The following is a 15802-nucleotide window of genomic DNA, read 5'->3' on the forward strand; positions in this document are numbered from 1 at the left end:
TGTTCACTGATTTATCACCAATGTCTAGAACAGTTTGCTGACACATAGTAGGCATTCAGTAAATATATGAATGGATGAATGGTTTCCCTCACATACATTCTGTTTAATGACTTTTTTTCCTTTCCTTCCCTCCCATATCCACTTAGCCATTCTTTTAAGTTGTAGAATCCTGCCTGTGTGTCACCTCTTTTGTGACCTGGCTCTAACAAGATTTATCTTTCCTTTCTCAATACACTTTTTATTATAGCATATAACCCTTTGTATTGTAATTATTTGAATACATTTTTTACTCTCTTGGGGAGGTCTTATTTATTTTTATTTTCCTGTTCCTGAGGATGAACAGTGGCTAACTCATTATAAGCACTCAATAATTTTTTTTCCTGAACTGAATGTCAGTATGAGAAAGTAAATAAAAAGAGTTTAAAATGGCTGCTCAGTAACTAGTTCAGTTTTAAGTTGCATTAATAAAATTTAAGTCGACATCCAGGGAGGCAGTGAGCCCACTGATCTCTACACTGATCAGATCACATCAGCAATATTGTGTTTATTTTTGGGATACCACACTTTAAAAGGTGGCATTGAAAAACTAATAAAATGAAAACAGCATAGTAATTCCTATCATATGAAGATGATTGAGAACTGGAAAGTCTAAGGGAAACAAGTTCTGATAGCAGTCTTCAAATATTTAAATGATCATAATATTGAAGATTTAGAATAGGGTTTAAAATTGGAACACTCTGAGGGGAATACAGCCAGAATAACAAATTTTAATATTTGTGATTTTAAAAAAATAAATAAATATGTACATTTATGGCATTTTGGGAAAAAACAATCACAAATCGTTAATTTTCTCAAATGCCTTTTTTATTTTCCAGGTGGTGGGGTCTTCATTTCTTGATTATATCAGAATTTGCTATTATTATATTGTTCCATTGGCTTATTGATGGTTTTAAACAAAATTTTGATTGAATACATTTCAATCAAATTCAATGAATACATTGAATCTCTAGAGAGATTTCATTTGCTATAGAAATCAGTTAATTTTTATGTCTGTTAAATTTTGAAGCGACTGAAAAATTTTTTATTAGCAGCCTCAAGTTTCTTTAGCTCAAAGACATTTTTATTTAAAACTGTATTTCTTCTGGACAAAAATGTGGCGATATGGGGGCTTCCCTGGTGGCGCAGTGGTTGAGAGTCCGCCTGCCGATGCAGGGGACGCGGGTTCGTGCCCCGGTCCGGGAAGATCCCACATGCCGCGGAGCGGCTGGACCTGTGAGCCATGGCCGCTGAGCCTGCGCGTCCGGAGCCTGTGTTCCGCAGCGGGAGAGGCCGCGACAGTGAGAGGCCCGCGTACCGCAAAAAAAAAAAAAAAAAAAGTGGAGATATTTTTAGTCACTGTATTTTTTTTATTATTATTATTATAAGGCTGGAAAATTGAGGATCAGAATTTTCCATTTTGCTTCATTATCTGTTTCATTTGTAACTTATTTTACATACCCTTTTGCCTTTGCAATAAGTCAGTATAGGAAAAATAAGTATCAAACTTACTAGGCTTAAAGAGAATTCAGAGGTATATAAACACTCACGTATGGCTGTGTATATGGGCGCTACCCCAAAATCCTTCTGAAACATCTTTGTATCTAAATTGTAAGAATTGCATAGAAAGCTTCCAAGTATTTTATCTTTATTGAGGGAATTTGTTTTCAAATGTGCTGTGTAAGAGTTCAGGTGACCTTAGTGTACATTGTACTTGGGATGAATGTGTGGTTAATGTATGCAGTGGGTGGTTTGGGGACTTTAGAAAACCAACTCTTCTCAAATTTTTTTTCTTTTTATCTTTCATTTATACATTTTTTCCTTTCTATTCCATTTTTAGTTACTCTTCCACATATCAGTATTTTTATCAGCAGAGGGATACTAATTGTAAATATTTTGCTTCAGTGCTTCTGGATGGTCGTGACATTTACTGACCGTCTGCTCTGTGCCAGGTGCTATACTTGGCTCCTAACTTTTACGATCTCATTTAATATATGTAAAGAGATAATATAAAGGCTAATGGAAACTAAAAATATTAGTGTTGTTTTTAAATTTAACTTTAGTATGCTCTAATTTCAGGATAATTAGAACAGTTTGTTTTATACCAAGCAACTTTTCTTGCAATAAGGAAAATGAGTTAATTTATCTCAATTGTATGGACATAAAAAAAAAATAGACCTATGTGAGGACATCACTTGGTACAGTCCCTGAAAAACATATGCCATATATGATTCGGTAAAAGCCCTAATGGCACAATGTTATTTGTTAGAAATAATGAAAAAAAGAAAATTACTTTATTTTACTTTCATTTGAAAAATAATAAAATACTGTAGTTTTGAATTAAAACTTTCGCAATGTGTTGAGAATTTTGTACCATAGCAATCGAAACAAAATGTGTAAAACAAAAAGACTTTGTATTAAAGTTTCTTTATTTTCCTACACCTAGGATGGTAAGCGGATGTTTGGCACCTATTTTCGTGTTGGTTTTTATGGAACCAAGTTCGGGGATTTGGATGAACAGGAATTTGTTTACAAGGAGCCTGCAATAACCAAACTTGCAGAGATATCTCACAGATTGGAGGTGAATGCTGTGGTGGTTCACAAAATGTCATCTTTAATTTGTATTTTCTGTGGTGAATAGACTTTCAGATCCAGATCTAATCATTTAATAAGCCAGATCCTGCCAAATAAACTACTCCTTTAGAATTAGGATTTTTGATAGGTACAGTAATAGTCTTTTTTAAATCTTTTATGGCAACAGTAAAATAATATTAACTTGATTTTTTTGAGGGTCTATTTTCACACATATTTTAGAAATCCTATATCTTTCAGAATTACTGTGATTTGTGGAGAAATGTATAGTATTATCCACATTTTGAAAAAGGTATAAGGTATTAATGGAACTAGAATTAGAACCCCAAGGTATTTCTGACCCAAGTACATTATCTTTTTAGCATAACTGATACCTAGTGAGATAATCTTTAGAACTTAAAAGCTTGAAATTATACTTTAAAAACACTGCTTAGAATCCCTTAACCTTTATGCAGCTACTTAATTTTCACAATAAATAATTAATTTTAATGTTTATGAAACTAACCAATCTTTTCTGCTATAGTTATCCTTTCCAACTTTTCTCTGTTCTTGGTTCTCCAAGTGTGGTCCATGGACAGAATCTTTACTGACATCACCTGGGAGGTTGTTTGAACTGCAGAATCTCAGACCTTACCCCAGACCATCTGAATCAAAATCTGCATTTTAACAAGATCCCCAGATTATTTGTATAGACATAAGAGTTTGAGAGGTAGTGCTCTAGGCTAGTTTTTATTCTCAGCTGATGTTAATTTCTCAATATTGTATTCTTATTGGTGATTTCACAGGACTCAACTTCCATAAATTGGTTTAAGCTGGACTTTTTGTTTTTCAAGAGCCTATTAAGTAAGTCTTGGGAAATACTGAGACAGTATTTCCCAAACTTACTCAGTCATAAAAATTATCTTAGAGGGAGGAGTGGCTGTTCTCCTTTGAGGATTGAGATTTAATTTTTCCTTTTGAATAGCTCCATCCCTTGCCCATGCTCCTACTCAGTGTCATATGGAAAAGTCAGTACATTCTTGACCCAGGGTTACCTTTTCAAAATCTGAAATTTTACAAAACTTCAACAAGTCAATGCTTTTATTTGAATATTCTGGAACATTACATTAATAATTCAGAAAAATGAATGGTTGCTCATTGACTGCAAGAAATTAGGCTACATCAAACTCAATAAAAGTTAATATCCTATACATCAAGTATAATGAATTTCTTTTGTCTCTGCTTTCTATTCCCTTTTTGTTTTTTTTTTTTTGAGGACCTCTTGTGGAATCCTGTATTTTCAGTGGTGAATTTTTTTTTTTTTGTATTTTGTGTTATTTAAAATGAGTAAATGGGAATAATATCAAATAAGTATGGACTAAGGCCATGCTAATTTGATAGACTAAATTTAACTTTTGTGAATGCAAATAATTATTATTTTGTAATTATTGACATGGTTGTACAAGAACTTACTAAATGGCCTGATTTTGCTCAGGAGTCTCCCTCAGAGACCTCCTCTGTTTTCTACTACTGTTAACTTCATGTGAAAGATTTCTTTTTCTTATTTTAGGGATTTTATGGAGAAAGATTTGGAGAGGATGTGGTTGAAGTAATCAAGGATTCTAATCCTGTAGACAAGTGTAAATTAGATCCTAACAAGGTATGGTTGATTAGACTGTAATGACACATAGGTATATCTTTGAGACTGATTTTTTTGGGGAAAGACTGAATGATGATTTCACAATGAAAATGAAGAACTTTTTCCTTTCCCAGGCATATATTCAGATTACCTACGTGGAGCCATACTTTGACACATATGAGATGAAGGACAGAATCACATATTTTGACAAAAATTATAATCTTCGTCGTTTCATGTACTGTACACCCTTCACTTTAGATGGTCGTGCCCATGGGGAACTTCATGAACAATTCAAACGGAAGACCATTCTGACTACTTCTCATGCCTTTCCTTATATTAAGACAAGGGTTAATGTCACTCACAAAGAGGAGGTAGGTCTCCAAATAGGGAAATAGAAATAGTGGAGCAAATACATTGGAGCCATGTGAAAACAATGTGGATATAGCATTGTGTATCATTCCTCACGTGGTAACATACTAGAACTTTACCCATTTTTAAGTCATTAATTTTCAGCTTCTTTTCTAAGTCCCTAATTCACCCTTCGCTTATGCTTTAAAAGGTTGATTTTTTAATTTTTTATTTAGTGATCCAAATTTTGGAATTTTATTATTAGATAATAGTTTACAATTGGTCACCACTTTTTTCTTATTTTAATTGATTGTGTATAAAGCTCACTAAATATTTTTCAATCAATACACTGACCTAATAGATGTTATTTGACCCAGATCATCTTAACACCAATTGAAGTTGCTATTGAAGACATGCAGAAAAAAACGCAGGAGTTGGCATTTGCCACACATCAGGATCCAGCAGACCCCAAAATGCTTCAGATGGTACTCCAGGGATCTGTAGGCACAACAGTGAATCAGGTTGGAGCATTTGCTAATACTGTGCGATTTAAGTTATAAATGGAATTTTGAATGATTTCATTATTATATTTTACAGAGATCACAAATAAGTGTCAAAGCAAGTGAAAATATGTTAGAAGTAGTTGCAAAAGTTAAACTGAAAAACAAAATTTTTAGTATAATCTCAGTTATTAAAAAATTTTCACACCTGCCTTTTAAACTGCCTGTTTTTCTAACTATCTGTTCTGAAACATTCTATTAAGAAGGGGTAGATTTCACTCAAAATGGCCTTTCCTTTAAAAGCTTGTACTGAAAGAATGTGATCTAAAAAGAAGGGCTCATTTTCAGAGCTACATGTTCCATGCATGTGTGTGTATCTACTCTCTTAGATACTCCCTGATGTTATCTTCTCCAGGTCTCCTTCACAGTGAGCTGAGAATAGTAAATAAGTAATGTGAAATCATTTTGAAAATTTGAATAATGTACATACACAAGATATTGTTGTTTTGTCATATGCAGATTAGAAGCCATCCCCATTATCTCCTTGTAATGAGTTCATTCAGCTTTTTTTGCTGATGATTAGTGAGTAGTCCAAGGTAAGGGAAAATCCAAAAAAGCTTCAAGTAAGATTTCATGTAATATATCTTACCTTTTTTTGGGTTAAAGAAATGAAGCCAAAAAATGCCCTACCAAAACTGGAATGAAGATTTTAAGACCTTTACCTCCTAAAAGTATACGTGATTTGGAGGTTTTACTTCCAAATGACGTAACTTACAAAAGATCACCTTTAATTCGCAGTATTAGGAACACATTTGGAATGCTGAGGGAAGCTGTTTTAGTAAAATCAAGTGTCTAATAATCAGTGGACTCACAACTGATTGTCACTAGCCTGACAACTTTTATATCTAGGATAAATTAAAGAATATAAAAAATATAAGGCAGAATACATTAATGAATACAAGAGTCAGTCCTCTAGCTCCTACTCTTTTTCTTTGAAAAACGAACTAATAAGTTAATTGCTGTGGGCAAGAATATAGATTTGACATTAGGAAAAACTAAAAATGTATTGTCAGAATCCATCTCTGAAAAGTTTTAATATAGGCATAGACATATATGTATCAAGCTTAGTGCTAAGAAAAATGGTTTTGGCAAATTCTATCTCTGTGAATATATAAAAAACAAAAACACACTTTTATTTTCTTATTTTACAGGGGCCTTTGGAAGTTGCCCAGGTTTTCCTGTCTGAAATACCCAGTGACCCAAAGCTCTTCAGACATCATAATAAATTGCGACTCTGCTTCAAAGATTTTACTAAAAGGTATTCAAGGTTTCCTACATAAAGATATTCAAATTGAGACTGTCCAATACACAGTTTGATGTGAGAGTCTTCAGGGACTATTGAAAAGAGAAACTATAGGAAAATGGTTCACAATGAGAGGTTGTCTGTGTATAACTTACTATGCCTTATGTATGTATATCCCTGCCCCCCAATACTGTGTATAATGCCATGTTTTAAATTTTAAAGATTAGAAAAGCCTAGACTCAGGAAATTTTTTCAACTTGAAACTATTATTAGTTTAACATTTAACTTGAAAGCTGTTATTTATTGTGAACATTCAATGTGAGAGTTTCTGTTTCCTTTCCCTCAGAAAATATACAAGCAGCAAACTTGGAAGCAAAAAATTTACGTTCAGATCTTATCCTTATCATTTTATGTCTCTTTTCCAGGTCACTTAATCATTATGATCCTCAGTTTTCTAATGTATGAAGTAAGGATAATAATATTTACCTCATACAGGGAGGTTGTGCAAATTAGGTGAAATAATCCATGGTGTCAGGGTCCCCAAGAACACCCCCAGTTTTGATGATTTGCTAGGAGGACTCACAGGACTCAGCATGTAGTTGTAGACCTGGTTATGATTTGTTACAGTAAAAGAGTGCAAAGTAAGATCAGCAAAGGGAAAAGGCACAGGGGGTGAAGTCTAGAGGAAACCAGGTATAGGCTTCAAAGGGTCCTCTCCCAGTGCAGCCACATAGGAGGTGCTAATTGTTCCAGCAAAGAGTTGTGGCAGCATATGTGAAATGTTGTTTACCGGGGAAGGTCAGTAGAGACTCAAGTGCCAACCAGTATTTTTATTGGAGGCTGGTCATGTAAGCACCTTTTCCCTGACAGGTACCAAAATTCCAGACTCCCAAAAGGAAAGCAGGTATTTAGCAGAAACTATAGTGTTTGTATAAATAGTTCAGGCACAGTGAGCCACTCTTATCTTCTGGGTATGATAGGAACCCTTCCCAAATCCAAATTCCCAGACAGTAACCAAGGGCCAGCCTTCAAATAGGACCTAAGGATAGCAGGCTCAGGCCTGCTGTTAACTCTTTTCTTCACAAATAATACTTGGCATGTAATAAATAGGTATTCAGTAAATACTAAATTTTGGAACAATAGGGGAAAATAGTCATCAACTTGATACTGATTCCTGCTTTACTAACACTATGAGCACAAAAGAGGGAATGATAATTTACTTGATGATGTCAGGGAAGATTTCACACAGGAATTAACATTATATATGGACCCTGAAGGATGAATATTAGTTTTTCAGGCAGAAAAGAGGGGGAAGGGTATACTAAAAACAAACAAAAAAACCAGCATGAGCAAAGTTCAGAATCTGTTCTGAGAAAGATGAATAGTTTAGTGAAGCTGGAACTGTGCAATCTATGAAAACAAGTAGTCAAACACTGGGAAAGTAGGTTTTAAAGCCCTTGTGTACCATTAAGTAAATGACTTGTCACTTAACAAAGCAGCATCAGAACCATAGTCAGAATCCAGTCTTTGACTCCCTATTATGGTTTCTCTTATCAAATTATGAACTATGGTTTCCCTTATCAAATCATTCATTGAAAGGGTTTATTGGGGTAGACAGAATTTTACTTTACATCAGTTTTGTCGTCAGGAAAATATGAGGCATGCTAACTTGCTCAAGTCTCTTGAGACAGTATTTTCCTTATTCTCACTGCAATAGCTGTCATGAATTTCTGTCAGTTTCTCCTGCGTGAACATGGTAAATGTCTTTTAAAAACTTCAGATAGCTTCATTGGAAGTCTGGGATTTTATAATCTGATTATTGAGCTAGACAACCTTATAGGTTTGGTTATAGGATACATAGCTCCTAATGTATGGTATAGATGAGCTGCCATAGTAAAAGAAAGAAAGCTGCTTTGTACTTGTAGAATTGACTGACTTCTATTGGGACTGACATATACACACTACTGTATATAAAACAGATAACTAATGAGGACCTACGGTATAGCACAAAGAACTCTACTCAATACTCTGTAATGGCCTATATGGGAAAAGAATCTAAAAAAGAGTTGATATATGTATATGAATAACTGATTCCCTTTGCTGTACACATGAAACTAACACAACATTGTAAATCAACTATACTCCAATAAAAATTTTTTAAAAATTGATTTCTAACATTAATTTTATTATTTGGGAGGTTTCAAATAAGAACCAAAATATCCCTGCTGTGCTTGTGAGCCAGATGATCTTGAAACAATACATACTTCTTTAGGTCATAGACATTTAACAATAGATGCTTATTTTCTTGCTATTATTTTGGAATTTTTACTATGACTACGATTCTAAAACAAATGTCCTCCTCTTTGTGTATATTTAGTATAGGGTAATGAAGTCCTGTAGTCTGCAGGTCTTCTTAAGGGTTACCACAGAGAAGGTTTTCTCCTTTGAAATTACAAAAAGGAAAAAAACAAAACAAACTACATGATATAAACCTTACAAGTCATAGCCAATACTGCCTTTTTAATTTTTGTGTGTATATATTTTTATGCCAATATGCATATATATTTTACCATAGTTCAGTTATAATATACATATTATCTTAAATTCTTATTTTTCAATTAAAGTTAAAACTGTTATTCTAATAGTTATATTATCTCATCAAATGTCTGAATTTATGTTGAATTTAAGTGTGGTATAGTTAACAAATGTATCGTTTTTCTTTTGTTGAATTAAAATATTAAGCATGAGATGACTGAGCCAAAGTACATAAACATTTTTATTGGCCCCTCATATGTAGTCTATTCCAAAAAGGTTCTAAATATTAACAGTGCCAAGAATGCAAGTGTACTAGTCACAGTACACCTTACTTTAAGTAATGCCATTTAAATAGGGTGTCTCTTGTTAATCAGTTTAAATGGTACTTCAGTTTGCATTCCTTTATTCCTAAAAACAATAAACACTTTTTCTTGTATTTACTCTTTATATTTTGGGGCTTAGCATTTAAAACTTGTTTTCATTAAATCTTGAGTAGATTCAAAATAGTATTTATAACATTTGCTATTAAAGAATAGGGAGAAAAAAGTCATGTACCTGCCACCCAGCTTTTAAGAAATAGAGCATTATCATTGCTTTGAGATCTCTCCTCACATGCCCTTTTCTGATATTATCACCCTCCCTTCCTTCAGAGGTAACCACTACATGAATTTCATATTTGTCATTTTCCTTATTGTTTTCATAGTTTTATCATAAATGAATATATCCCTATTACACTATTTAGTTTTGCATGTTTTTTTAACTTTTATAAATGGAGTGTACATATTCTTCTGTGACTTGCTATTTTTAATGTTTGTGAGATATTGCTGTAATAAATGTTGCTTTATTTATTTTATATGTTTCATTGAATGGATGTGCCATGATTTATTCATTCTTCTGTGGATGGACATCTTGGCTGTCTCCTGGTTTTTGTTTTTTGTTGTTTTTTAGTTACAAAGAATACTATTCAAATATTTCTTTACCTACTTCTGGAGGTACAAGAGATAGCCTAGGGCTTATATACCTAAGAGTAGTGTTGTTGGTTCATAGGTTCTACTTCAACCAGATAATGTCACATCTTTTTCCAAAGTGTGAAGCCAGATTTACATTCTCACCAGTAGTGTTTGAGAGAGTTCTTATTGCTATGTAACCTCACTAATATTTGATATTGTCTGACAGTTTTTTACCAATCTTGTGGGTGTGAAATGATTATGTGATTATGGATTAAATTTGCATTTCCCTGATTACCAGTGAGGTTGGACATCTTGTCATGTGCAAGATGTAAAGTTGTATGTTCAAGTTATTTTTTTTGTTGTTTTTTTTTGCCATTTCCTATTGGATTCTTTTCCTTACAGATTTCTAAGAGTATTTACATATTCTTGGATATGTAATGCTTTATCATTTGTAAATATCATAGACACCTTCTCTGAATTTGGGGCTTAGCACCTTTTTTTTAATAAACAGAAGTTGTTAACTTTAATATAGTTAAATGATTCAGTCTTTTCTGTTATGACTATTGCTTCTTGTGTCTTAAGAAATTTTTTACCTGAGGTCAGAGTAACATTCTATGTTGACTTCTAAAAAGTCAATATAATGGTATCTCTAAAATTCAATATAGCCTAAACAAAAGGGCAAGAAGGCAAAAAAGGCCTTTTTACTTTTTAAAAAAATCTGCTTAAATTTGATTTTTGTATATGGTTCAAGGAAGGGATCAGTTTGACTTTTGTCTGTACTGGTAACTGAATATGATGTAAGATAGGGGTCAGATTTCTGTTCCCATATGGATGTGCAGTTGACCCAGCACCACTTATTTCAAAGATTACCCTTTCTCCACTGCTTTGCACTATTACACATCAAGTGCTCACTTTGTGTGCATCTGTTTCTAGGATCTTTGTTTTCTTCCACTGTTTACTTATCTCTCCTTGAACTAATATTATGGTGTTTTAATTACTGCAGCTTTATAATAAACTTCCATATATGATAGAGCAGTTCCTCTCATTTTGTTCAAGGACTACTTTTGGCCCTTTTCCTTTTGATATAAATTTCAAATTTTAGAATCAATATATCTCTCCCTCTACCCCACCCCAAATAATAACCTGAATCTGAATCTATAGATCAACTGGAAGAGAACTGACTCTTCCAGTCCATGAATACGGTATACTTCTCCATTTACTTAGATCTTCTGAATGTTTTTTTTTTTTAATTTTTTTGTAGAGGCCTTACGTATCTTTTGACTTATTCTTTGGTATTTAATATTTTTATACTTTTGTTAATGGTATCTTTTAAAATTATATTTTCTGTTTGCTGGCATACAGAAATGTAGTTGAATTTTATATGCTTTACATGAGAATACTGCCAAATTCACTTGTTAATTCTAATAATTTGTCTGTAGAATCTCTTTCTTACAGTAATGTTTAGGACCTCCATTACTGTGTTGAATGGGGATAGTGATAGAGGACATCATTTTCTTGTTTCTGATCTAAAAGAAATTTTTTCGTCATTGAGTATAATGTTTTCTTCATGTTTTTGTAGATATTTTTAATTAGGTGAAACAAGTTCCTACCTGTTTGTAGTTATGCTAAAAGTTTATCATGACGAATTTTAAAATTTTATCAGGTGGGTTGTATGTGGGGAGTAGGGATGTAATATGGTGTTAGAACAGTTTCATAGTATTTTGTTTGGGAGTTTTGCAACTGTTTTCATGGGTGAGATTGAATTACAAGTATTTTCTTATAGCCCCCATTAGGTTTTGGTATCCCAACCTTGAAAAATGAGTTTGAAACTCTTCTCAGGAATAGTTTTTTTTTCCCCCTATACCCTGGAATAGTTTATATACTCTGGAATAGTTGTGTTACAAAGGGATTATCTGTCCTTAGAATGTTTAGTAGAATTTGCATGTTTATGTTTTCTTTGTGGGTAGATTTGTGATTTGACTGATTTGATGGTTTTAGCATTATTCATATTTTTGTTTAATAAATTTTATTCATATTTGTTGCTTAATGTTTTTGGTAATTGATGTAGAAAAGTAGAATTTCATATTTATTTGCATTAAATTGTACATAATATCCTCTGTGCCTTTATAAACTTATGCTGTATTTGAATTTATGTCCCATTTTTTATTTCTAGAAGAGGATACTTGGCCTTTTCTCATTTATTCTTGCCAGAGCTGTCTATTTTTTTAGATTTTTCTGACAACCAACTTTTGCATTTTTTAGTATAGAGCTATCATACTTTAAAATTTTATTCCCTTCCTTATACTTTGAGTTTATTCTGTTCTTTTTAAGTTGCTTGTTAGCTCTTCAGTTTTAGTCTTCTTTCCTTAATATAAGCATTTAAGGCTATATGTTTTCCTCTAAGTATCACTCTAGCTGCATTCTACAAGTATTGATATGTATACTTTTTTTAAAACACACTTTTTCCATTTATCTATTGGAGTCCAGATATTTTTTCTTAAATATCTGAATAAGTTGGATAAAAGATATTATCAGATCTATTCAGTTGTTAAGAAACATTTATTTGAATAAAGGCAAACCACTGTACGAGACGCCATTGTTGCTACATAAATGAGTACGGTTACATCCCTTAAAGAACTTTTAGTCTAGTGGTGATATGTGGGGGAAAAAAGGGTGTCAGATTTAATATTAAAGTATATATAATTTTCAACTGTGAAAACTGGAAGCGGATGTTAGATTTTAAAGAAACTCTGTTGATCATCTGTTCCCTGCTTTAAACCTAATTGCAAGAGAGGATGTTTTACATACAACCGAAAAACTCAATGTCCTTGTCATGGTGAATATATATATATATATATATATATATGCCTGCCCTGAAAGTATGCCACAAGAACTCTTGATAACACACTGTTTTTCCTAGGTGTGAGGATGCCTTAAGAAAAAATAAGAGCTTAATTGGGCCAGATCAAAAGGAGTATCAAAGGGAACTGGAGAGAAACTATCATCGCCTTAAAGAGGCCCTACAGCCTCTGATAAACAGAAAGATCCCTCAGTTATACAAGGCAGTATTACCTGTTACCTGCCACAGGTATGCTTATTTTTTCTATTACTTTGGATATCTTCAGAAAAATGAAATCTGCTTTAACTATTTAAAAGTGAATTTATTTAACTTTTTTTTTTGAATTTAACTTTTATTAAATGGTTTCAAATATTGTCTTCTGAAACCTAACAAGTTCAACTTATGTAAGCCTTTCATCATCTATACCTGAATCAGCCTACAAGATAAAAGTCAGTTCTTTCTGTAATAAAGAGAATAATAAAGTTGTTTTAAGAACTCATACTAACCAGGAAACCACACATAAGTCTTGCCTCCTAGAACTGTTCCTTTTAATGTCCTGTCACACTTTCTGGTATTTCTATGAGAGAATTTGCTAGAATATACTTGAAGCCAGGTATTCATTTCCTTTATCCCTGACAGTAAATAGTATAGAGTATGTTCTTCTAGATTTGTATTAAAACAGATAACCCCACTGAGTATCAAGACGACTTCACTATTTTTCTTCACTTTCTAATTGTGACAAATAAAATTAGAAGTGGAAGTAACCTGGAATTTTCTACAACTGACCATAATTCTACTTGAGCAGATAATTTAATCTTAGATTTCTCCTCTGTAAAATAATACCTTGAAGAGGTTGTTGTGGAAATTAAATGGCATGTGAAGTTCCAAGGACAGTGCTTATCCTTTTAACCCCTGAATTCCAGACAGGGCATGTAAACTGCCTTCTTTGCATTTTGAAATCCAAATGTACATACATCTATTGAATTGTTGTGGCACCAGTATTTTATCACACTTTTCTTTGAATTATGGCAGTGAAGCTATTAAATTGTACTTACCTGATCAATTAATATTTGGAAGGTCTTTGAAGTTGCTTATATAAATGGAATGTAAATGCAAAGTATAATATACTACAGAAGAAAGTTTAACTGGCTATTTGATCAAATGAGAATATTCCCTGTTCTTCAGTGATCTAATATTTGTGTACTTCTAGGCCTCTGAAAATGTATACCAAGTGCCTGCTTGGTATGTCTTGTCCCCTACAGGGAGCATGTAGACAGACCATCTACAGGAACAGGAGACGAGGAGGCCTGTTTTAGATCCTTTCTCTGGCAGAATATATTATATTTTGCTTCCACCATCCTTACAGTGATGCAAGACACCCTGGGTGGTTTCCTCTTGAAATTCTTGATGGGAAGCAACTCTAGTTCCCTCCACTTTGGGCTTCCCTTTCAATCTTTTTGGAATTTCTTACTTCTTGCTGCTCTACCCACCTCCGCCAGTCTTACAGTCATTGGTCAGAGGTCCTGGGATGGGGTGCTGGGTCCCTGGAGTAGTCAGGAAGTCTCCTAATGGTAGTCTCACTTCCATCAAATCTCTCCAGCTCCTTTCAATGGACAATATTGTTCCTATTTGAAGGAAGCTTTCCATTACACCATTACCCTGAGTTTTGCCTTCCTCTCTGATGGTTATTCCTCCAAGCTTTAGTTCTTAATATTTGCAGGCAGTTTTTTGAAATTTAGAAAATCCTTTTTCTTGATGAACACTCTTTTAAGACTGCTATTTTCCAAGAAAAAAACAAGCTTCAGGATTCAAAGCTGAACATGATCTCTTTGTACCTGTCCTCTCCTTTCCTGGAGATTGGAAACCTTAAGAGACTATTCACGTTAATGGCAGGAAAGATAAGCAAAACAAACCAGCTTAAGGAAAAAGGAAAATACATTAAGAAGTATTGAAGAATTATCCTCTTCAGTCTTAATTTCTTCAGCACTTAGAAAATAAAATTCCCATAGAACTTGAACTTTTTATTTTGCTGATTTACAAAATCTGGAATATTATTTTGCAGAAAGCTTAGGAAGTTTTAAGATGGTGGTTCTCACGGTATAATCTGGGACCCATGCAACGGGTCCCTCAGACCTTTTCAGGAGGTTCCTGAGTCAAAACAAATTTTCATATTAATGCCAAATATTTTTTTCATGCTCATTCTCTCATGAGAGTACAGTGGACTTTCCCAGAGACTACGTGCCATGTAAAAGATTGAATGCAGAAGCAGATATTAAGAATCTAGGGGCTTCCCTGGTGGCGCAGTGGTTGAGAGTCCGCCTGCCGCGGAGCGGCTGGGCCCGTGAACTCTGGCCACTGGGCCTGCGCGTCCGGTGCCTGTGCTCTGCAACGGGAGAGGCCCGCGTACCAGAAAAAAAAAAAAAAAGAATTTAGGCTTTTTAAGCCAGATGTTAAATATGTAAGAATGCCACTCTTCTAAAACTGTTGCAAATTACTTTTAATAAACAGTGCTGTTTACAGTAACATGTGACGGGTTATTTTATAAAATAATTTTAAATGTTCTTAGTTTTAATTTCTAATATGGTAAATATCAATATATAATCCATAAACAAAAGCTTCCTTGGGGGGTCCACAATTTTTAAGAGTGTATAAAGGACCTAAATCCCCAAAAATTGAGAACCACTGATTTAAGACTTAGAATTTAATATTTTAAGTAAAACACTTGCATTTTGCCTTTTAATAACCCCAAGTAAATCTTTTCCTTAACTCTCTCCCATTATCCCTTAGTTCTTGTTTAATCATAATATCTAATATATCTTTTGGACAAATGAATAAATGATCAATGGACTTGGATAGAGTGGTTACTATAATATACTTCTAATCTATAGAGAACTCTACAAGTTAGAATATATAAGGCAGAGTGTGTAGGATAAGCATGTAACTTGAAGTGTTAAAAGAGCTTTGGTGGCAAAAAAGTTTTAAAGTCAATAAGCTTTTGGTGGCAAAACTTTGAGATAATTGGCAGAAAGAAAGCATGTAAACATATTTTACAGGATTATATAAAAATTGTTTACTTATAAC

The 15802-nt window shown here is 33.5% G+C and overlaps 1 protein-coding gene across 9 annotated transcripts in view; it reads left to right on the forward strand.

Moving 5' to 3' along the window:
* DOCK7 (dedicator of cytokinesis 7) overlaps nt 1–15802 on the forward strand; it is a 211794-nt gene that overhangs the window by 191794 nt on the left and 4198 nt on the right. For 6 of the 9 annotated variants that reach the window (XM_060304849.1, XM_060304861.1, XM_060304865.1 and 3 more), the window contains 6 exons: nt 2492–2617; nt 4178–4267; nt 4381–4617; nt 4972–5115; nt 6306–6412; nt 12803–12970. In XM_060304849.1, coding sequence (XP_060160832.1) covers nt 2492–2617; nt 4178–4267; nt 4381–4617; nt 4972–5115; nt 6306–6412; nt 12803–12970 — 872 coding nt within the window. Of the gene's footprint in view, nt 1–2482; nt 2618–4177; nt 4268–4380; nt 4618–4971; nt 5116–6305; nt 6413–12802; nt 12971–15802 lie in introns of all 9 variants that reach the window. The other 3 variants (XM_060304856.1, XM_030865794.2, XM_030865795.2) reach the window with 1 other exon arrangement.

This window comes from Globicephala melas, chromosome 1, assembly GCF_963455315.2.
Source record: "Globicephala melas chromosome 1, mGloMel1.2, whole genome shotgun sequence".
Classification (NCBI taxonomy): Eukaryota; Metazoa; Chordata; class Mammalia; order Artiodactyla; family Delphinidae; genus Globicephala; species Globicephala melas.